Here is a 21,499-nt window from a genome sequence, read left to right as displayed (position 1 = left end):
GCTTCAAAAATACAGATATAATTAAATAATTCTTAACAAGAAGTGTATTATTAGCAGAGGATTGCACCCATTAGCAAAAGGATGATTAACCCCTCAATACCCAAAACGGATAAAACAGATATCAATTAAGATTTAACGCTTTTAATCACAGTCAGCACACTGTCACAGATCTGCTGTGACTGATTACCTCCCTCACAAATGAAATTTGCAGACCCCTGAGCTCTCTAGAGACGTCCTGGATCAAGGAGGAAGAAGCAGAAAGACTGTGCAATAATTTTAACTGCGCAACAAGGCGCTAAAACAAGGGCCCTCCCACTCCAATCACAACAGTGGGAGCCCTGATATAACGGTTTTCCATGCAGAAAAATATGTTAGCCATGTGGAAAAAAATCATGCCCAAAGCGATTTATCACCAAAGTACCTCACAAAAAAACGAATAACATGCCAGTAAACGTTTTATTAAAAAACAACATTTTTCAATGTCATGCAAAGCTATCACTAAGCCTGCTACCAGTCGCTACCACTGCAGAGAAGGCTTAAGTATTATTTCAGTGTTAACAGTATTTTCTCAGTCAAATTCTAGTCCCTAGAATATAACTCGACTGCGCATACATTTATCAGCCTGATACCAGTTGTTACTACTGCATTTAAGGCTGTACTTACATCATACGGTAACAGCAGTATTTTCTTAGTCAATTCCATTCCCAGAAAATAAAGTACTGCACATACCTCATTTGCGGAGGACCCCGCATGTTATTCCCAGTTTCTGAAGTTACCCCACTCCTCAGAATGTCGAGAACAGCCAGTGGATCTTAGTTACACCTGCTAAGATCATAGATAAAAAAACGCAGGCAGTTTCTTCTTCCAAATACTGCCTGAGATAGAAAAACAGCACACTCCAGTGCCATTTAAAATAACAAACTTTTGATTGAAGAATAGTTAAGTAAAAACTCCAGCTCCTCTCGCGACCTCCTTCTTTGTTGAGGGTTGCAAGTGAATGACTGCATATGACATGTGAGGGGAGGAGCTATATAGCAGCTCTGCTTGGGTGATCCTCTTGCAACTTCCTGTTGGGAAGGAGAATATATCCCATAAGTAATGGATGACCCGTGGACTGAACACACTTAACAAGAGAAACTGGGGAATGGGTAGTAAAGCCATTATCTATCTTTTTAACCCCTTAACGACCAAGGACGTGCCAGGCACGTCCTACAAAAAGTGTCAGTGAGTGACCAAGGACGTGCCTGACACGTCCTCTGGGGTTTCAAGCACTGGAAGCGATCGTGATTGCTTCCAGACACTTTCAGGTTATTGCAGTGACACCTCGATATTGAGGCATCACTGCAATACCCTTTTTAACCCACCGATGCAGAGAGGGCCACTCTGCATCGGCCATTGATGGTGCAGATCGTTGGTGGGTGGGAGCCATAGTATATATACTATATATATATATATATATATATATATATATATATAATACATTTTATTTTAGTACTGGCAGACTTTCTGCCAGTACTTAAGATGGCGGTGACAATTGTGAGGTCGGGGAGGGAAGAGGGCTGTTTGAGGGGGGTCAGGGAGGGATCAGGGGGTTGGATGTGTCAGGTGGGAGGCTGATCTCTACACTAAAGCTAAAATTAACCCTACAAGCTACCTAATTAAGCTCTTCACTGCTGGGCATAATACAAGTGTAGTGCGCAGCAGCATTTAGCGGCCTTCTAAATACCAAAAAGCAATGCCAAAGCCATATATGTCTGCTATTTTTGAACAAAGGGGATCCCATAGAAGCATTTACAACCATTTGTGCCATAATTGCACAAGCTGTTTGTAAATAATTTCAGTGAGAAACCAAAAAATTGTGAAAAAGTGAATGTTTTTTTTTATTTGATCGCATTTGGCGGTGAAATGGTGGCATGAAAAATACCAAAATGGGCCTAGATCAATACTTTGGGTTGTCTACTTAAAAAATATATATACATGTGAAGGGTTATTTAGGGATTTCTGAAAGATATCAGTGTTCCAATGTAACTATCGCTAATTTTGAAAAAAAATGGTTTGGAAATAGCAAAGTGCTACTTGCACTTATTGCCCTATAACTTTCAAAAAAAGCAAAGAACATGTAAACATTGGGTATTTCTAAACTCAGGACAAAATTTAGAAACTATTCAGCATGGATGTTTTTTGGTGGTTGTAGATGTGTAACAGATTTTGGGGTCAAAGTTAGAAAAAGTGTTGGTGTTTTTTTCTATTTTTTCCTCATATTTTATAATTGTTTTATAGTAAATTATAAAGATATGATGAAAATATTTCTATCTTTAGAAAGTCCATTTAATGGTGAGAAAAAGGTATATAATATGTGTGGGTACAGTAAATGAGTAAGAGGAAAATTACAGCTAAACACAAACACTGCAGCAATGTAAAAATAGCCCTGGTCCCAAACGGTCAGAAAATTGAAAAGTGCTCTGGTCACTAAGGGGTTAAACAATAACAATTTTGGTGTTGACTGTCCCTTTAACTGTATTGCTTAGTAATTAACATATATAAAAAAATATTTAACTTTTATGTGTGTAACTTTAATATTACTCTAAAATATTCCAATAGAAATAATATTATTCATTGCTATTCATCTTTAGAGCCTGCAGAATGAGAGGTTCCTCTAACATGTACGCACCTGCCCTTCTCAGGATCTTGGCATGATTCCTCAGTTGGGTCAGCAACATACCCAAGAGTCCTGAATCTCTGAAGAGGTCACTGAAGAGGGAGTTAAGAGGAATGATGTTCTGCATTAGTCTCAAAGCCCCCAATGTGCATGTGGGACACTGGTTTTGTTTGATCATTTCCTGTATCTTGTGTAAGGTTTGATGAGGGATAAAGGACAAATCAGAAATCACAAACTGAATTAGTTGGAAGAACTGTAGATGCACTGGTGGAGGTTTAAGTGGAAGGATCTCAACAAACTGGGAGATGGGCTGCAAACTCCACTCTAGCAGGAAAAAGTTACAGTGCTCCAGAGCCCATATAGATTGCATTGCTGTAAGGATCTTGCAACAGAGACGTGAATTTGTGCTGTTTTGAAAAGCATTCTGCATCACTTGGAAGGCCTGCAGGTTCTTCACTGTCCTACCTAGAGAGAGAGAAGCAAAATAAGTATCTCACTGTAGATATTTTTTGTTTAAACTTTACAGGGATACTAAATCCAATTTTTTACTTCTATGATTCGGATACACCGCAGTATTTATCAACCGCGCTCCTAAAGTACCCCCTCCAGTCCAGGTTTTCATTATAGCTGAACTAGAGCACAGGTGAAATAATCAGCTGATCAGTAACCATGGTTACTAACCTGCTCTCACCCATCAGCTGATTATTTCACTTGTGCACTGGTACAGCTATATTGAAAGCCTGGAATGTTGGGGGTACTTGAGGACTGCAAGTTCAAGAAACAACAATAGAGCATGCAATTTTAAGCAACTTTCTACTTTACTCCTATTATCAATTATTCGTCGTTCTCTTGGTATCTTTATTTGAAAAGCAGGAATGAAAGCTTAGGAGCCGGCCTATTTTTGGTACAGCACCTGGGTAGCACTTGCTGATTGGTGGCTAAAAATTGGGTTTAGTATCCCTTTAATGATTTAGAAAAAGCATGCATTTTTAAGAGATTTTCCAATTTACTTCCATGATCACAATGTGCCTGTTTGTATGCACACTTTCTGAGGCACCAGCTACTACTGATCATGTGCATGTTTTGTGTATATGTATGGGAGTCTGTGATTGGCTGATAACTATCACATGATACAGGGCACCGGCAAATTAAAGGAAATTTTGAAATTTGTTAGAAAAAAGCTACTGCTCATTTAAAAATAAGTGATATTGCATTGTCTTTTTATTATGCACTTGTTAATTATGGATTTCTACGGTATTTAATGGTTCTTTAATGTAAAATAGGTTATTTTAAAGATTTTTTAAGGTAATAAAGCTTCTTGTAGAGATGCCTTTGTACAACAAAACAGCCTTGTGAGTGTCATTAGTTAATGAACAAGTATACTGCAGAATCAATCATAAAGAAATGTAAACTGTTTTTATTATACATTTCATGCTAAACATATTTTAATATATTTACCTGTTTCTCTTTCATTATTGCATTGTGTCACTGATAAATATACAAACAGTGACCAGGAACTTGAAAGATCAAGACTTTACATATTCTGATTAACAAGCAAGGCCCTTACAGTATTCAAAATCAAGCAAGACTGCCAACTTGTGGCAAAACCCGCTTGAAATGTTTAAAGCAACTATTCGAAATCAAGTGGTCCAGGCAGATATACTACGGGGCTCGTTAGCTTATATGTGATATGTTACGTCGTAGCGTATCATGTCCGCTGCCCATCAATAAATGCCGACAGCATACGCTCTCTGCATTTATCATTGCACCAGCAGTTCACCAGAACTGCTTGTGCAATACCGCCCCCTGCAGATTCGCGGCCATTCGGCCGCTAGCAGGGGGTGTCAATCAACCCAATCGTATTCGATCAGGTTGATTTCTGTCCGCCGCCTCAGGAGGACAAGTTGTGGAGCAGCGTTCTTTAGACCGCTGCTGCATAACTTCTGTTTCCGGCGAACTCAGCCCCACAGTGCTATTACTTTGTCTTTTTATTGTGCATTTGTTGATTATGCAAATCTACTGTAGTTACTGGTCCTTTAAGTTACATTAAAAAAATACAGAAAATCAGTGATACAGAATATGATAAAGATAATGGATTATGGTGAGAATCTAAACGTATAATTTAATGTAGCAGCCCACCTGAAGCTGTAGTCCTCCCTAAACTGAAGCCAGGTAGCTGGGGGTGAGAAACTTGTCCTGAAACTTTCACTTCTGATTTTCCACAAACCACAAGGGAGGACAGTAATGAAATCATCTCGTCAAGATGCTGCTCTCTTCCGTCTGTTGCCATGGTATCATCCTCACACCTGAGAAAAGGAGCGATTTCAAAAAATCTTTTTACCACACTCTATAATAGCAGTGACCTCTCTATTTACTCTCTTTACTATTGTTCACTACAACGTAGCCGACAACATTCACCTGCTCCCATCTAAAAAATAGCTTAAAAAGACACTAAACTTAAAGGGACACGAAAGTGAAAAATTAAACTTTCATGATTCAGACAGAGCATGTAATTAAAAGACGCTTTTAAAGTCATTACTATCAAATTCACTTTGTTCTCCTGGTATCATTTGTTTAAAAGCATATGCACATATGCTCAGAAGCGGCAATGCACTACAGTGAGCTAGTTGGTGATTGGTGGCTACACATATTTGTCTCTCGTCACCAGATGTGTTCAGCTAGCTCCCAGTAATGCATTGCTACTCTGGAACTGACTTATGTTTAATCCCTTTGCAAGAATAAAAAAATATATAATTATATTCATGTTACAGAATTTATTTTTTTGCTATTTTGCTCTGTTATTTTACTGCAATTTAAAAATGTGGGTTTTAACAGTCCAAAAAAGCTAGAGGGGTACAGGATTCAAAACACTGACCTTACAATTTTCTACACAGAGATTGTTTGATCAGTGCAGGAGCTAATGTATATATGTACCTAAATTCCTACAGCAAATAAAATACAATAAGTACATTTTGATGGATTTATGGAGGTATGTACAAAATGGCAGTTTTAATGCCTTTAACGCATTTCTTTGTATGAAGATCAATTCAATACTTAAAGGGATACTGAACCCATTTTTTTTCTTTCGTGATTCATAGATAGAGCATGCAATTTTAAGCAACTTTCTAATTTACTCTTATTATCAAATTTTCTTGGTTCTCTTTATTTAAAAAGCAGGCATGTAAAGCTTAGGAGCTGGCCTATTTTTGGTTCAGAACCTGGGTTACGCTTGCTGAATCATGAAAGAAAAAAATTGTGTTTAGTGTCCCTTTAATTGATAATATATAAAATAGTTTGATGTATTTTTTCATGCCCCTTTGACATACTGAATAATGAGGCTAGATTTACTAAAGCCTCAAAATCTCCAAAAGGAAACAACAGGCCAGTTTCTATGATATTCTTCAAAGTTAAAGGGATAGTTAACTTTTTCTCTCTACTTTAATGTGCTCCCAGTTAGCCATTTTACCTGCTGGTGTGTTTACTAAATAGCTCTTTTATCTTGATTTTTCTTTTGAAATAGCTGTTTTTAGTCATTGTTTCACCATCTATACTAAAAATTACAATACTTAAAGGACAGTAAATTCAAAATTAAACTTCAATGGATTGAATAACTACCTTTGAGTTTAGCGCTGTAGGTCTAATGCAGTGATTGGTTAGCATGCAAACAATAAGTGTTAGGTTTTTTTAAATCCATTAAAGTCTATGAGGAGAAGTTAGTGCAGTCGCGATATGAAGTCCTGAAGTTAGCGTGCGTAGAGTTTCGCTAGTGGGCAAACATTTTACTTTCAACTTGTAATACACGCGCTAACCTGAGCACGTTAAAAGTTTACTTCCGGTAGTGTTTTGCGCACAAACAAAAGCACTAAATGGTGCGCTACTTGCAATCTGGACCAATGTGTATGTAGTCTTTATTATGTATTGGGTTAAATTTATAGTTAAGCGGTATCTTTGGGTTAGTCACAACTTATGACGATAGGACATTTAGAGCCAAATTACAAGTGGAGCGCAAAACTACGCTTACGTGAGCGTGATATTTGCGCTCCACTCAGTAATACCAGGCACGCACTTGTAAATAAATTAGCGCTCCTCGTGTAATCTAGACCTAAATCTGTTATGTACTGAGAAGTGAATATTGGTTTCTGGTTCACTAAGAGGCGATACATTTTTACTCAATTACATTGTCATTTTGAAATACTAAAAACATTTATACACAGCATTTGGTTACTTGTCACCATTAAACTCACCTTCGTAAGATTTTCAGCAACAGGGGGTATCCTTGACTGTTTTCAAAGTCTTGAAGCAGAGATGGGGAGATAGAGTATGAATGTAACAGGAAAGATAAAAGTATATTGGTGACCTGGCATAAGACAAATGGTGGAAGTGCATTAAATTGTTGGGACAAAGTCTGTAGAAATCTGTGAATACAACGGGAAGCTAAGAACAAAAAGAAAAAGAAAAAAATGTTAAGAGAAAAGCACTGCAAGTACTACACAGAACTGAACATGCGTTAATTTCAAAAACTTTTAACACGTCTAACTTTAAAGGGACACTAAACGCAATTTTTTTTTTCTTTAATGATTCAGATAGAGCATGCAATTTTAAGCAACTTTCTAATTTACTCCTATTATCAATTTTTCTTCATTCTCTTGCTATCTTTATTTAAAAAGCAGGAATGTGATGCATAGGAGCCGTCCCATATTTGGTTGAGAACCTGGGTTATGCTTGCTTATTGGTGGGTAAATGTCAGCCTCCAATAAGAAAGCGCTATCCAGGGTTCTGAACCTAAAATGGGCTGCCTGCTAATATTGACATTCATGATTTTCAAATAAAAATAGCAAGAGAATGAAGAAAAAATGATAATAGGAGTAAATTAGAAAGTTGATTAAAATTGCATGCTCTATCTGAATCATGAAATAACATTTTTGGGTTCAGTGTCCCTTTAATGGGCATTACATTCAAAATGTAATTCCCCACAAAGGACTAGATTTGTCATGTACTTTGGTTATACTTTTTACTCACACCTATTCAGGTATGACAGCTGGCATGGGTATAGTAGTGCTAACGCTTTACCATTAGGCCACAGATAGGCTTTAGTTATTAATGCAAAAAGCAAAGTGGTGAAACTGTTTTTTACTATGCAAATGACAGTAAAAAAGTAGATGAATGGTACCTGTTTACAAAGCACTTATTCTGGTGAGCTGATCTTAGTTTTAAATGAAGAAATACCCAGGTATATATCGTAAATCATTTCCTTTCTCACAGTTGAGTCAAGGATAAATTAGAATGTATGGTGAGTAGTAACACGTCAATTTAACAAGACTGACCACAATCAATATTTTCATAAAAATTCCCTTTAAAAGGGAAGTACAGTCATATTTAAAGGGATATGAAACAGTGCTCATTTATTAAAGTACCGTACACATAAAAATAAATAGATTGTGCTAAAAACAGCAAACAACTTACTTTTTTTATTGCAAAATGAGAAAAAATCTCAGTCTAGCCACTGCCTGCAACAAGATAAGGGAGCAGACATGCTGAGAGCTTAAAGGGACATGAAACCCAAAAGGTTTCTTTAATGATTCATAAAGAGCATACAATTTTAAACAACTTTCCAATGTACTTCTATTATGAATTTTGTTTCATTCTCTTGGTATCCTTTACTGAAGGAGCAGCAATGCACTACTGGGAGCTAGCTAAACAAATTGGTAAGCCAATGACCAGAGGCATATATGTGCAGCCACCAATCAGCAGCTAGCTCCCAGATCTGGGCCTACCTAGGTATGCTTTTCAATAAGGGATACAAAGAGAACAAAGAAAATTAGAAAGTAAATTGGAAAGCTGTTTAAAATTGTATGCTCTATCTGAAAGTTTTGAGTTTCATGTCCCTTTAAGTTGCATTCTGCCTCTTCTGAGCATAGGCAAGAAACTGACTTTCTGTCTCTCTAGCATTCACTGAATAGTAAACCACCTGAAATTACTCTACAAGATTTATGACATCAGAAAAAATGCTGGAATGTAAGCTTAGGAGTTAACCCATATTTGGTTCAGCACCTGGGTAGCGCTTGCTGATTGGATGGCTACATTTATACACCAGTCAGCAAGCGCTACCCAGGGTGCTGAACTAAAAAAGGGCTGGCTCCTAATCTTGCATTCCAGTTTTTTTTAAATAAAGATAACAAGAGACTAAAGAAAAATTGATAATAGGAGTAAATTAGAAAGTTGCTTAAAATTGTATGCTCTATCTGAGTCATGAAAGTTAAGTTTTGACTATACTACCCCTTTAAGTATAAACCACTGCTTAGTGATATTTTTTAATTACAACAATTAAACAATTGGCTGCATTACATCAGGGGTTAATTAACATTTATGATGGATTTAGTTTAGGTTTCTTTGCTAAACTCACTCTGCAAATGATGCACAACTCCAGGTGAAAGTGTCTTGGATACGTCTTTTAGCACCTTCTCAACAGCAGATGTCCAGTCTATGTCACATCTGTCCCAGCCGGATGCAGCAGCTTTGAGCAGACAATCAAAGTCTGACGATCTGGTGAGTTCCTCTACACCCTGCACCTGCTTGCACAAATTCAGCATTGTCTGCAACCGAGAAAGACAGTTCACACAACTGAAAACAGCAATCAGACTGCAAGGACATTCTGCAATGCCTGAGACAGCTGATTGGGCAAACACGCAAGTGTAAGCAATGAACTTATGTCATGTGATGGTTTTGGTGTATAAATGAGGTCTATCATGCTCAGAATACTTGAGAGTGTATTTAGGAAGAGGGGGGATCTCATGGTCTCATCTCATGAAGAGGACTATGGCTGGAGACTTGGGGGCATATCTAAAGACCGCTGCTCCATAACCTGTCAGCCTGCTCTGAGGTGGCGGACAGAAATCGAAAGAAATGAACTCGATCAAATACGATCGGGTTGATTGACACCCCCTGCTAGCGGCCGATTGGCAGCGAATCTGCAGGGGGCTGTATTACACCAGCAGTTCACAAGAACTGCTGGTGCAATGATAAATGCCGGCAGCGTATGCTGTCGGTATTTATCGATGTGCAGCGGACACGATCCGCTATATCGGATCATGTCCGCTCGCACCATAATAAATAGGCCCCTTGATCCCAAGGATAAATTCAATAGAAAATTAAGCCCTAACTCTGCAATAAACATATATTACAGCTAGTAGTTATTAACGCCAATCAGCCAGTAACATGCATAACTATTGTGATTGTATCCCCTTCTGCCATTAAAGGGACAGCCTAGACCCAATACATATACTTTATTACTTGTTGTTACATACCAGACAAACATGTTGCAAACGGTTCCACATCTATAAGCTTGTAAGAAGTATATAACACTTAAAGGGACACTGCACCCAAAAAATTTATTTTGTGATTCAGATTGAGCATGAAATTTTAAGCAACTTTTTAATTTACTCCTATTATCAAATTTTCTTCATTCTCTTTGTATCTTTATTTGAAATTCAAGAATGTAAGTTTAGATGCCGGCCCATTTTTAGTGAACAACCTGGGTTGTCCTTGCTGATTGGTGGATAAATTCATCCACCAATAAAAAAGTGCTGTCCAGAGTACTGAAACCAAAAAAAAGCTTAGATGCCTTCTTTTTCAAATAATGATAGCAAGAGAACGAAGAAAAATTGATAATAGGAGTAAATTAGAAAGTTGCTTAAAATTGCATGCTCTTTCTGAATTACAAAAGAAAAAATTTGGGTACAGTGTCCCTTTAAATAATCATTGTTTGTTAGCAGTTGAAAATGGCTGCCAACCTCCGGTTACATTACAGCTTCTTCTTGCCCAGTTAGCTGTTTTCTTGTATGACAGTTTAGCAGTGCATATTTAATATTTTTCTGTTAGCTTTTTCAAATTGCACATGCACAAATCATCAAGTGAGAGTAGGAAAACTTAAGAGTCGATTGTGATTGGAGAAACTTAACATACTAAACTATACATGCAATAGGTGGGTGGAGCTTAGCAGCAGTTTTCAGCTCCTAACAAACAATGAATATTTAAATGTTTTATGTACTTCTTACAAGCTTATAGACAAGGAACCAATTGTAGAATGCTTACCTGGGATGTAACAATAAGTCATCAAAATTATGTACTGGGTCTAGACTGCCCCTTTAACACACAGTACATTAACACACAATAACATTTTTATCTCCCAGCTGTTTAAAACCACTTGATGACAGTAACACACATAAAACAGTTTTGACACAAATCCTGACAGTAACTTACAAAGCAGCAACTGGAAGGTATTAACTCTTAGCAGCTAGTAACATGGTGAACCATTGTGAATGTATACTCTTTTGCCATTAACACACACAGTACATTAACACAAATTAACATTTGTTTTAAAGGGACATTAAACACTTTGAGATGATAATATAAAATGATAAAGTTTATATATAAAAACAATTCTGCAATATATTTTCATGTATTTTGTCCCCTTTTCTTGTAATTCTATTCTGAAATCATGAGCATTTCAGGTCCTGTTAGAAATGGAAGTGAATAACATTGTTATATTCCACCCAGCCATTGGCTGCACACTCTAGTGACCTATTTATAACTGTCCCTGATTGGCCACAGCAGAGAAGGTAACCTAAGTTACAACATGGCAGCTCCCATTGTTTTATAGACACTAAGGGGCCTATCTATCAAGCTCCGAATGCTACAGGCTCGCCAGAAACAGCAGTTATGAAGCAGCGATCACAAAGACCGCTGCTCCATAACCCTGTCCGCCTGCTCTGATGAGGCGGACAGGAACCGCCGGAATTCAACCCGGTCGAGTACGATCGGGTTGATTGACACTTCCTGCTGGCGGCCGATTGGCCGCAAGTCTGCAGGGGGCAGCGTTGCACCAGCAGCTCACAAGAGCTGCTGGTGCAATGCTGAATACGGAGAGCGTATTGCTCTCCGCATTCAGCGATGTCTGTCGGACCTGATGCGCACTGTCAGATCGGATCCGACAGACATTTGTTAAATAGGCCTCTAAACCTTTACACTTATGTTATCAATATTTAAACAACCAATTAAACTTTAAAAAATACATCTACATGTTATTCTCATACTAATCATTTCTTTGTATGCATCATTCTATCTAGCATTTATTAAGTGTTTAATGTCCCTTTAACTCACAGCAGTTTTAAATCACTTGATGACAGTAACACACAAAACAACGGGGTTTTTAATGTAAATCCTGCAAGTAACAAACATACAGCAACTAGCCATTTAAATGCCAGTACATAAACTATGATTTTAAACAGAGATTTGAATCCCTTTGATGTTGGTAAGTTACGGTAACACCCCCTTGATACCAGTAATACAAAACAGTGATTTTTAATCCTCTTCATACACTTAACACAAAATCTTAATTCAAGGATGCAAGTAAAACAGAGTAGTGATTTAACCACTTTCATGGCAGTAATACACATAACATTGATTAACCTTTGTAGTGCCAGTAAAAGATTTTGACCCCCTTAATAACTGTGATACAGAAATCATTGATTTTAATTGAAATTATGCTATTAACACAAATACTTTAACTCCTTGATGCAACTTAACACAGAGAACATTGATTTTAACACCTGCAATGCCAGTAATATTGATATTTTAACTCTTCTTCAGGCTACATGCAAAACAACTCTAAGCCAATTAATAGCCTGTACCAGAGTTATTGAAAGGAGCATACATTTATATGGGCAGTGGAAAACTGCAGAGGTAGTTTTTTGTACAAAGTGTTCACTTTTACCATAAAATGATTCCTATTTTCAAACTCAAATTCTAAATGCCAATGTAGAGACTTCTAAAGGGATATGAAACCCAATGTTTTTCTTTAATGATTCAGATAGAGCAGAAATTTTAAACAACTTTCTAATTTACTCCTATTATCAAATTTTCTTAGTGCTCTTGGTATCTTTAATGGAAAAAGCAGGAATGTAAGCTTAGGAGCCGGACCATTTTTGGTTCAGCACCTGGGTAGTGTTTACTGATTGATGGCTAAATTTAGCCGCCAATCAGCAAGTGCTACACAGGTGCTGAACTAAAAATGGCCCAGCTCCTAAGCTTACATTCCTGCTTTTCAAATAAAGATACAAAGAGAATGAAGACAAATTGATAATAGGAGTAAACTAGAAAGTTGCTTAAAATTGCATGCTCTGAGGCATATTTATCAAGTCCCGTGTTTCTGGCGAGCCTTCAGGCTCGCCGGAAACATAAGTTATAAAGCAGAGGTCTAAAGACCACTGTTCCATAACCTGTCCGCCAGCTCTGAGGCGGCAGACAGAAATTGAAAGAAATCAACCTGATCGAATACGATCGGGTTGATTGAAAGCCCCTGCTAGCGGCCAATTGGCTGCAAATCTGCAGGGTGCGGCATTGCACAAGCAGTTCACAAGAACTGCTGGTGCAATGATAAATGCCGAGAGCATATGCTGTCTGCATTTATCAATGTGCAGCAGACATGATCCGCTATATCGAACCATGTCCACTCGCACCATAATAAATAGGCCCCTCTGTCCGAATCATGAAATAAAAAAATTGGGTTTCATATCCCTTTAAGAAAATATGTGTTGGTATTCCATAACCTTTTACAACAATTCAAATACATTACATTTAATAATGAGGAAGGTAGACAGATGATATGGGTCAAGGTCTACCAAATTCTTTATAAACAATCAAATAGCTATATGTTTACTCCTCATTTATCAAATATAAATGCATCTACAACTAATATTATTTTGTGGTAGAATGTGTTTTTATAATTAAGAAACTATGAAAAATAAGTAAATCTGAAATTCACCAAAGGAATATTCTGGTGTTAATGGGACAGTCAACACCAGAACCAGAATTTTTGTTGTTTTAAGAGATAGATAATCCCTTAATTGCCCATTTCCCAGGTTTGCATAACCAACACAGTTATAATAATACCAGTTTTACCTCTGTGATTACCTTGTATCTAAGCCTCTGCAAACTGCCCCCTTATTTCAGTTCTTTTGACAGACTTGCATTTTAGCCAATCAGTACTCACTCCTCAGTAAATTCACGTGCATGAGCTCAATGTTATCTATATGAAACACATGAACTAACACCTTCTAGTGGTGAAAAACTGTCAAATGCAGAGGCGACCTTCAAGGTCTAAGAAATTAGCATATGAACCTCCTAGGTTTAGCTTTCATCTAAAAATACAAAGAGAACAAAGCAAAATTAGTGATAAAAGTAAATTGGAAAGTTGTTTAAAATGACATGCCCTATTTGAATCCTGAAAGGGTTTTGTTGGACTTGACTGTCCCTTTAACTCTCATACTATAATGCTCCTTTGATGGTGGTTTCACTTCCCAAAAATATCTCTATTTATAGGTACCAGAAAACAGAAACCGACAAATCATGATTACGTGCAAGGTATATGCTTGTTCTAAGCAGGTGGGAAGTATCTAAAATACAATTACATTACACAAATAATGTAGGGTCAAATTGACAGCAAATAATTTATTTCAATAGAATGTTAATAAAAAAAAACTTTATAACCTATAATCGCTATAGTAACACAAATTACATTGATTTAAATTTTTTATAAAATAGATATGTCTTTAAAAAAACTTTATTGAATGTCGTCAGTATGATAAAACAATGTTATAAAAGAAAAAGCGTATAAATATCATAAACAATAAAAAATAAATAAAAATGAAGTTGTTAAAGGGATATGAAACCCATTTTTTCTTTCAGGATTCAGATAGAGCATGACATTTTAAGCAACTTTCTAATTTACTCCTTTTATCAATTTTTCTTCATTCTCTTGAAATCTTTATTTGAAAAGCAGGAATGTAATCGTAGGAGCCGGACCCTTTTTGGTTTGGCAACTGGGTAGTGCTTGCTGATTGGTGGCTAAATGTAGCAATATTTTACATTGTTACAAACACTACTGCTTTTTAGTGCTCAGGAAACGTACACTCCTCAGTCTACTTAGGTGTGATATTCAATAAATGATACCAAGGGGAGGAATTATCGTTGTCTGGCGGACATGATACGCTGTAGCGTAACATGTCCACCAGACATCGCTGAATCGCATTTAACATTGCACAAGCAGTTCTAGTAAACTGCTTATGCAATGCCGCCCCCTGCAGATTTGCGGCCAGCTGCTAGCAGGGGGTGTCAATCAACCCGATCGTATAGGATCGGGCGGATTGATGTCCGCAGCCTCAGAGGCAGTGGACCAGTTAAGGAGCAGCGGTCTTAAGACCGCTTCTTAATAACTGCTGTTTTCGGCAAGCCTGAAGGCTTGCACGGAAACAGGGGCATCAGGAGCCGTTCGGCCCTTGATAAATCGGCCCCCAAGAGAACAAAGCAGATTTGATAACAGAAGTAAATGAAACATTTCTCTAAATAGCATGCTCTATCTGAATCATGAAAATGTAATTGTGACTTTCATTTTGACTTGCATGCCTCTTAGCAAATTATATTAATGGGACATAAAGGATAAATAATATAGTGCTCTGAGGTGCAATTGCCTTTTCTTACTGCACAACTGCTCGTAAAAAAAAACTATGGCCAAGCTCACATGGTTGTCATTGTTTTTTCAGCTGGTCAGTAACCATTATTACAGTTGTCTAAAAAACTAACACAATCCAGCAGATTACAAAGCTGGGGATAGCTTTTGCAGCTGCCGTTAAAGTCTGTGGGAGCCAATATATAATAATGTGTACACAGTTCACCTTAAACTCATTAGCGGTTTTTGTTTTGCACATGAGGCCATTAATAGGCTGTGTACACAGTTCACCTTGAGCTCACTAGCGGCTTTTGTTTTGCACATGAGGCCATTAATAGGCTTAACATTACATCTCATTCTCCAAAGTTGTAAAATGTTAACAAGCCCTTTACGACTAATATTTCAATATGCGAAACACATTTAAAACATGTAAAATATGAAGAGATACCAACAATCCATCTTTCTTCAGAGAATTGCAGATTGGTTTCTACACAACAAACCCAAAATAGGGGTAGACATTGTACCCTTTATTTATGCATCTCCTCTTCTAGGATCATTGTGTGGACTAAGCACTTACATCATAAATTCCTTAATACTACTAAACCAATAATTCTATTTTCACACAACTCCTCCTCACCGTCCCCTTTGTCCTTCCTAACTCAAAACCAGGACTTTTGACCTGGGAAACATACTAACATCCACCAAAAATTCAAACTGTTGAAATATTTGTATATTTCATGTGTGCACAAAGTCTAGAGTTGTTCACAGGCAAAATAGTCAGTGAGAGATGTTCAATTTTCAGCAAACATTCCCAAAATTTACTTTATCCAAACTCCCAAAGACAAAAATAATATGATTAGAGAGTTAACTAATTTTGAAAAGATATAAACCTTGAATATAACCTTACCACATATTTTATGTTTTGTCCATTAAAATATACAGCAAGCACCCCAGGACCCCTACCATAGAGAGATGAGAACAAGATAAAGGTTGAGTCATACTCCATCAAGCTACAAACCATATCTTTAAGTGTACAATAAAATAATCAATTTCTACACAATTACTTGAGATCCCCCATAGTAAGATGTTTCATAGAAAATAATTGGTGCTGAAGATGTGAAAACTCACGTTTCACATGTGGTGGACATGTAACACAACACATACATTTTGGATCTCGGTAATCCCAAAGATAGAACAGGTTTTACAAAGGGGTAAAACAAGAGCAGAGCCTAAAGAAAGGCCAAAGGCCAGGTACCTTGAAATCCATCCAGCAACAAGGTACCAAGGGACAAAGAGTCTAAAGACAGGCCAAAGGTCAGGTACTGTGAGATCAGTCTAGCAACAAAGTACCAAGAGATAAAGCAAGAGCAGAGCCTAAAGACAGGCCAAAGGCCGGGGTACCTGTGAGATCAGTCCAGCAACAAGGTACCAAGGGATAAAGCAAGAGCAGAGTCTAAAGACAGGCCAAAGGTCTGGTACTGTGAGATCAGTCTAGCAAGAAAGTACCAAGAGATAAAGCAAGAGCAGAGATTAAAGGCAGGCCGAAGGCCGGGTACTGTGAGAGCAGTCCAAGAACAAGGTACCAAGGGATAAAGCAAGAGCAGAGTCTAAAGACAGGCCAAAGGTCAGGTACTGTGAGATCAGTCTAGCAACAAAGTACCAAGAGATAAAGCAAGAGCAGAGCCTAAAGACAGGCCAAAGGCCGGGTACTGTGAGATCACTCCAGCAACAAGGTACCATGGGATAAAGCAAGAGCAGAGTCTAAAGACAGGCCAAAGGTCTGGTACTGTGAGATCAGTCTAGCAAGAAAGTACCAAGAGATAAAGCAAGAGCAGAGATTAAAGGCAGGCCAAAGGCCGGGTACTGTGAGAGCAGTCCAAGAACAAGGTACCAAGGGATAAAGCAAGAGCAAAGCCTAAAGACAGGCCAAAGGCCGGTACTGTGAGATCAGTCCAGGAACAAAGTATCAAGACATAAAGCATAAGCAAAGCCTAAAGACAGGCCAAAGGCCGGGTACTGTAAGAACAGTCCAAGAAAAAGGTACGAAGGGATAAAGCAAGGGCAGAGTCCAAAGAGAGGCCAAAGGCCGGGTACTGTGAGATCAGTCCAAGAACAAGGTACCAAGGGATAAAGCAAGGGCAAAAGACAGGCCAAAGGTCAGTAAGGAAACAAGGTAGGTGCAGGGTAGGTTTACAACACAGGGTACAATGTGAGCTGAATAGCGGGTAACATGCAGGTTGAAGATGAACTGCTTAATAACTCAGCCCAGAGTGATGGGCTGAATACATTTATTTAGGATCTTCCACACCTGTGGACACATAGGTGAGAGTTCCTAAAATTAGACATAGCCCCTTTAAATAAGCACAGCCCGCGGCTGTGCACACCTAAGAAAAGCGGCATCTGTTGCAGAAGACAGAAGTTTTTAGCTGGAGCGAGGTTAGGCAAGTACTTGACAATGGGCCACATTTCAAGTGGAGGGGTATTTAACGCTCCCTCTCGAGCACTAACTCCACTAGAAGTAAGTTTTTTTGCGGCCGTCAAATAGCGCTCGTTTTGCAAGAGGAAAGTAAAGAGTTTTCGCTTGTGCACTAACACAATGCGCATCAAAAGCCAAACTTAGAATATTGGGCAAGATAACATATTCTCCAATAGAATTCAATGGCATAAAAATTGGAAAAAAAGTTTGGTGGAGGACAGCATTATTCTGATTAATTTATTTAGTCCCCAAATCTCACCGCTTAACCTCCATTTTACCACTGGCTGCATTGCAGCAAACAAATTTCTGGCATTCCGTCCTAAATCCTTGCTTCAAAGACACGCCTAGGATGCGTTCAGCCACGGTCTTCCAGGGTCAGGTTTAGAGCGGGCGGAGAAGTAATCAGGATCTCCCAGCTCTTTCTCTTTTTTACTTTTTTTACAATTAGCTTATGACTGCTTGAACCTATGTTTATATCCTGCTGATAGAGTACACACACCTGTTGTATTAATATATACATATATATACACACATCTTTAGACATGTATATCTATAATGTCTATGAGCCCTTATAACTTTTTTGTACAATATTTTATTTATAAATCATTTTTATTAGTTAGTGTTATTATGAGTGTAACTGTACTTTGTAATGTATTTTTGATGTTTTGAGACACTTTTTTGTTAACCAGAGCTCTGAGGATGCAGTAATCATTCTAGCGTACATCGAGATTGTGCTCAAGCGATCGCATTTACTTTCAACTTGTAATACGAGCGGTAAACCTGACGTGCAAACACCAGCGATAAAGCCATTTTCGCTTGCGATTAATTGTTAAGACACCACTTATAATCAGCCCCAATATGTTTTAATATAAAAAAATGGATGGGGGAATTTGTGTTATGAAAGGGATCTGGGAGGGGGGGTAGGGTATTGAGGGTGGGCAGCTACACTACAGAAAAATGGGGTATTTATAAAAAAAAAGGCCAAATTTTGAACAAACTGGGTATTTGCAGACAGCTACCAGTACCCAAGATGGCAGCCAATAGGTAGAGGGGGGGACGGTGAAACAGCTGTTTGGGGGGATAAGGGAGGTTGGGGGCTAAGGGGGATCTAACACTGTATTATATATAAAAAATAATATATATATATATATATATATATTTTATTTTTTTTTTCAAAAAGCCTTTTATTTTAGTACTGGCAGACTTTCTGCCAGTACTTAAGATGGCGATGACAATTGTGAGGTGGGGGAGGGATGTGTCAGGTGGGAGACTGATCTCTACACTAAAGCTAAAATTAACCTTACAAGCTACCTAATTAACCCCTTCACTGCTGGGCATAATACAAGTGTGGTGCGCAGCGGAATTTAGCGGCCTTCTAATTACCAAAAGGCAACACCAAAGCCATATATGTCTATTATTTCTGAACAAAGGGGATCCCAGAGAAGCGTTTACAACCATTTGTGCCATAATTGCACAATCTGTTTGTAAATAATTTCAGTGAGAAACCTAAAGCTAGTGAAAAAGTTAACGATTTTGTTTTTATTTGATCGCATTTGGTGGCATGAAATATACCAAAATGGGCCTAGATCAATACTTTGGGTTGTCTACTAAAAAATATATATATATACATGTGAAGGGTTATTCAGGAATTCCTGACAGATATCAGTGTTACAATGTAACTATTGCTGATTTTGAAAAAAAAAAAAAGGTTTGGAAATAGCAAAGTGCTGCTTGTATTTATTGCCCTATAACTTGCAAAAAAAAAGCAAAGAACATGTAAATATTGGGTATTTCTAAACTCAGGACAAAATTTAGAAACTACTTAGCATGGGTGTTTTTTGGTGGTTGTAGATGTAGATTTTTTTCATCATATTTTATATATATTTTTATAGTAAATTATAAGATATGGTGAAAATGATGGTATCTTTAGAAAGTCCATTTAATGGCAAAAAAATGGTACATAATATGTGTGGGTACAGTAAATGAGTAAGAGGAAAATTACAGCTAAACACAAACACTGAAGAAATGTAAAAATAGCCCTGGTCCTTAAAGGTAAGAAAATTGAAAAATGCTGTGGTCACTAAGGGGTTAATCACAAAACAATCCTTTCTAACTCTTCCTTGGCATTCTAAATATTATATTCTAATAAACCTATCAATACTAAAATAATGTTGGAGTTCTGCAATGTATTAATCTCAATTATTTAAACGATTAATATTTACTGTTTGTGTGCAAATGTTTTATTATGTTAAGCATACAATGCTATACTAGTGAATATATATTTGTGTGTTTATTTATTTGCTTTTTTCCTCTTAATATTCATGCTATATTAAAGGGACATGAAACCCAAATTTTTTCGTTCATGATTTAGAAAGAGCATGTCATTTTAAACAGCTTTCTAATTAACTTCTTTTATCTAATTTGCTTCATTCTCTTAATATATTTAATTGAAAAGCATATCTAGATAGGCTCAGTAGCTGCTAATTGGTGGCTGCACATAGATGCCTTGTGTGATTGGGTCACCCACGTGCATTGCTTTTTCTTCAACAAAGGATATCTAAAAAATAAAGCAAATTAGATAATTGAAGTAAATTGGAATGTTGTTTAAAATTGTATTCTCTACCTGAATAATGAAAGAAAAATTTTGGGTTTAGTGTCCCTTTAACCCTTTGAGTGTTAAGCACTTTCCCACCTGGGTGCTAAGGTTTTTTAAAGATTTTTTTTATTTTATACTTTTAAAAATATAATTTTTTTAGCTTTTTTTTAATATTTCAGATCCCCAAGACTTACACTGTTAAACAATTACCTTTCCAATGGTGGGTCTTGGGGGTCTGTAGCTGCTTTGATGCCTGAGATACAGGCTTCTAAGCAGCATGCCCCCTGCTCCTATATTTAACATTGTTAATGTTAAATAAGATTGCGCGGTGAAGTCACGTAACGGGGTAGGAGCCGGTGGGAGCCCCCAGATCTCCCTCAAAGTGGGAGAGTGCTAGTGACGACTCTGAGCCGTCATTCGCACCTGACTGAGACAATTTGTGACGGCTCAGAGCTGTCATTAGCACTCAAGGGGTTAAAGGGAAAAAAGTATGAAAAGTTACCCAACCTGTTCTACAAACATGACTGATGATGAAACACACTCTGTACATTTTACTGTAATCTTATAGATCACTTACAGTTACAAATTCCTTTATGGACTGCTTACTTTAACTAAGTGATTAGGAAATCCATCTGATAAGATTGTGCATCTTCTAAAGTGCGCAAGGACATTTTTCGACTGTGGGGAAGGCCGGACTCTTATTTTCCTTCTCAGAGAACAATATAGAAAAAACATCATAGACATATAGTAACCTACACTACCACAAAACAAATGTTTATCATGTTTTATTTTTTTGTTAAAAGGACGATACCCAAATGATGAAGCACTTGAAATGATGCAGCATAGCTGTAAAAAGCTGACTAGAAAATATCACCTGAACATCTCTATGTAAAAAAGGAAGATATTTTACCTCAAAATTTCCTCAGTAGCCACATCCCATTAAAAAGGGACTTTACGCAGCCAATCAGGATACTAGTCCAGGAACTTGCAAGGGAGTGTGCATCAGGCATGTGCAAGCACAGCCATGTTATTTCCCTACTCAGTTCAAGGAAGATTACTATGAAAATCTTGCAGGATTTCAGTGAAATCTCCTGATTGTGACATCAGCACTGATGAATATGATTGGCTGTTATTGTGGGGGGTTTTAACGTGCAGCTGACTGTAACTGAAGTATAACTGTTCATAGAGCACTTACTATTGTGAGCTGAAGAAATTTTGAGGTAAAATATCTTCCTTTTTTTACATAGAGATGCTCAGGAGATA

At 37.5% G+C, this 21,499-nt stretch overlaps 1 protein-coding gene across 2 annotated transcripts in view; it reads right to left on the bottom strand.

Moving 5' to 3' along the window:
* WDFY4 (WDFY family member 4) overlaps positions 1 to 21,499 on the bottom strand; it is a 598,790-nt gene that overhangs the window by 540,836 nt on the left and 36,455 nt on the right. For both annotated transcript variants that reach the window (XM_053692180.1, XM_053692181.1), the window contains exons 6-9: positions 9,063 to 9,252; positions 6,904 to 7,093; positions 4,799 to 4,965; positions 2,672 to 3,124 (exon numbers count right to left, since the gene is read on the bottom strand). In XM_053692180.1, coding sequence (XP_053548155.1) covers positions 2,672 to 3,124; positions 4,799 to 4,965; positions 6,904 to 7,093; positions 9,063 to 9,252 — 1,000 coding nt within the window. The remainder of the gene's footprint in view (positions 1 to 2,671; positions 3,125 to 4,798; positions 4,966 to 6,903; positions 7,094 to 9,062; positions 9,253 to 21,499) is intronic.

Source organism: Bombina bombina, chromosome 9 (assembly GCF_027579735.1).
Source record: "Bombina bombina isolate aBomBom1 chromosome 9, aBomBom1.pri, whole genome shotgun sequence".
Taxonomy (NCBI): domain Eukaryota; kingdom Metazoa; phylum Chordata; class Amphibia; order Anura; family Bombinatoridae; genus Bombina; species Bombina bombina.
The sequence above is the reverse complement of the archived record's forward strand: the minus strand, read 5'-3'. Positions and strand labels throughout refer to the sequence as shown.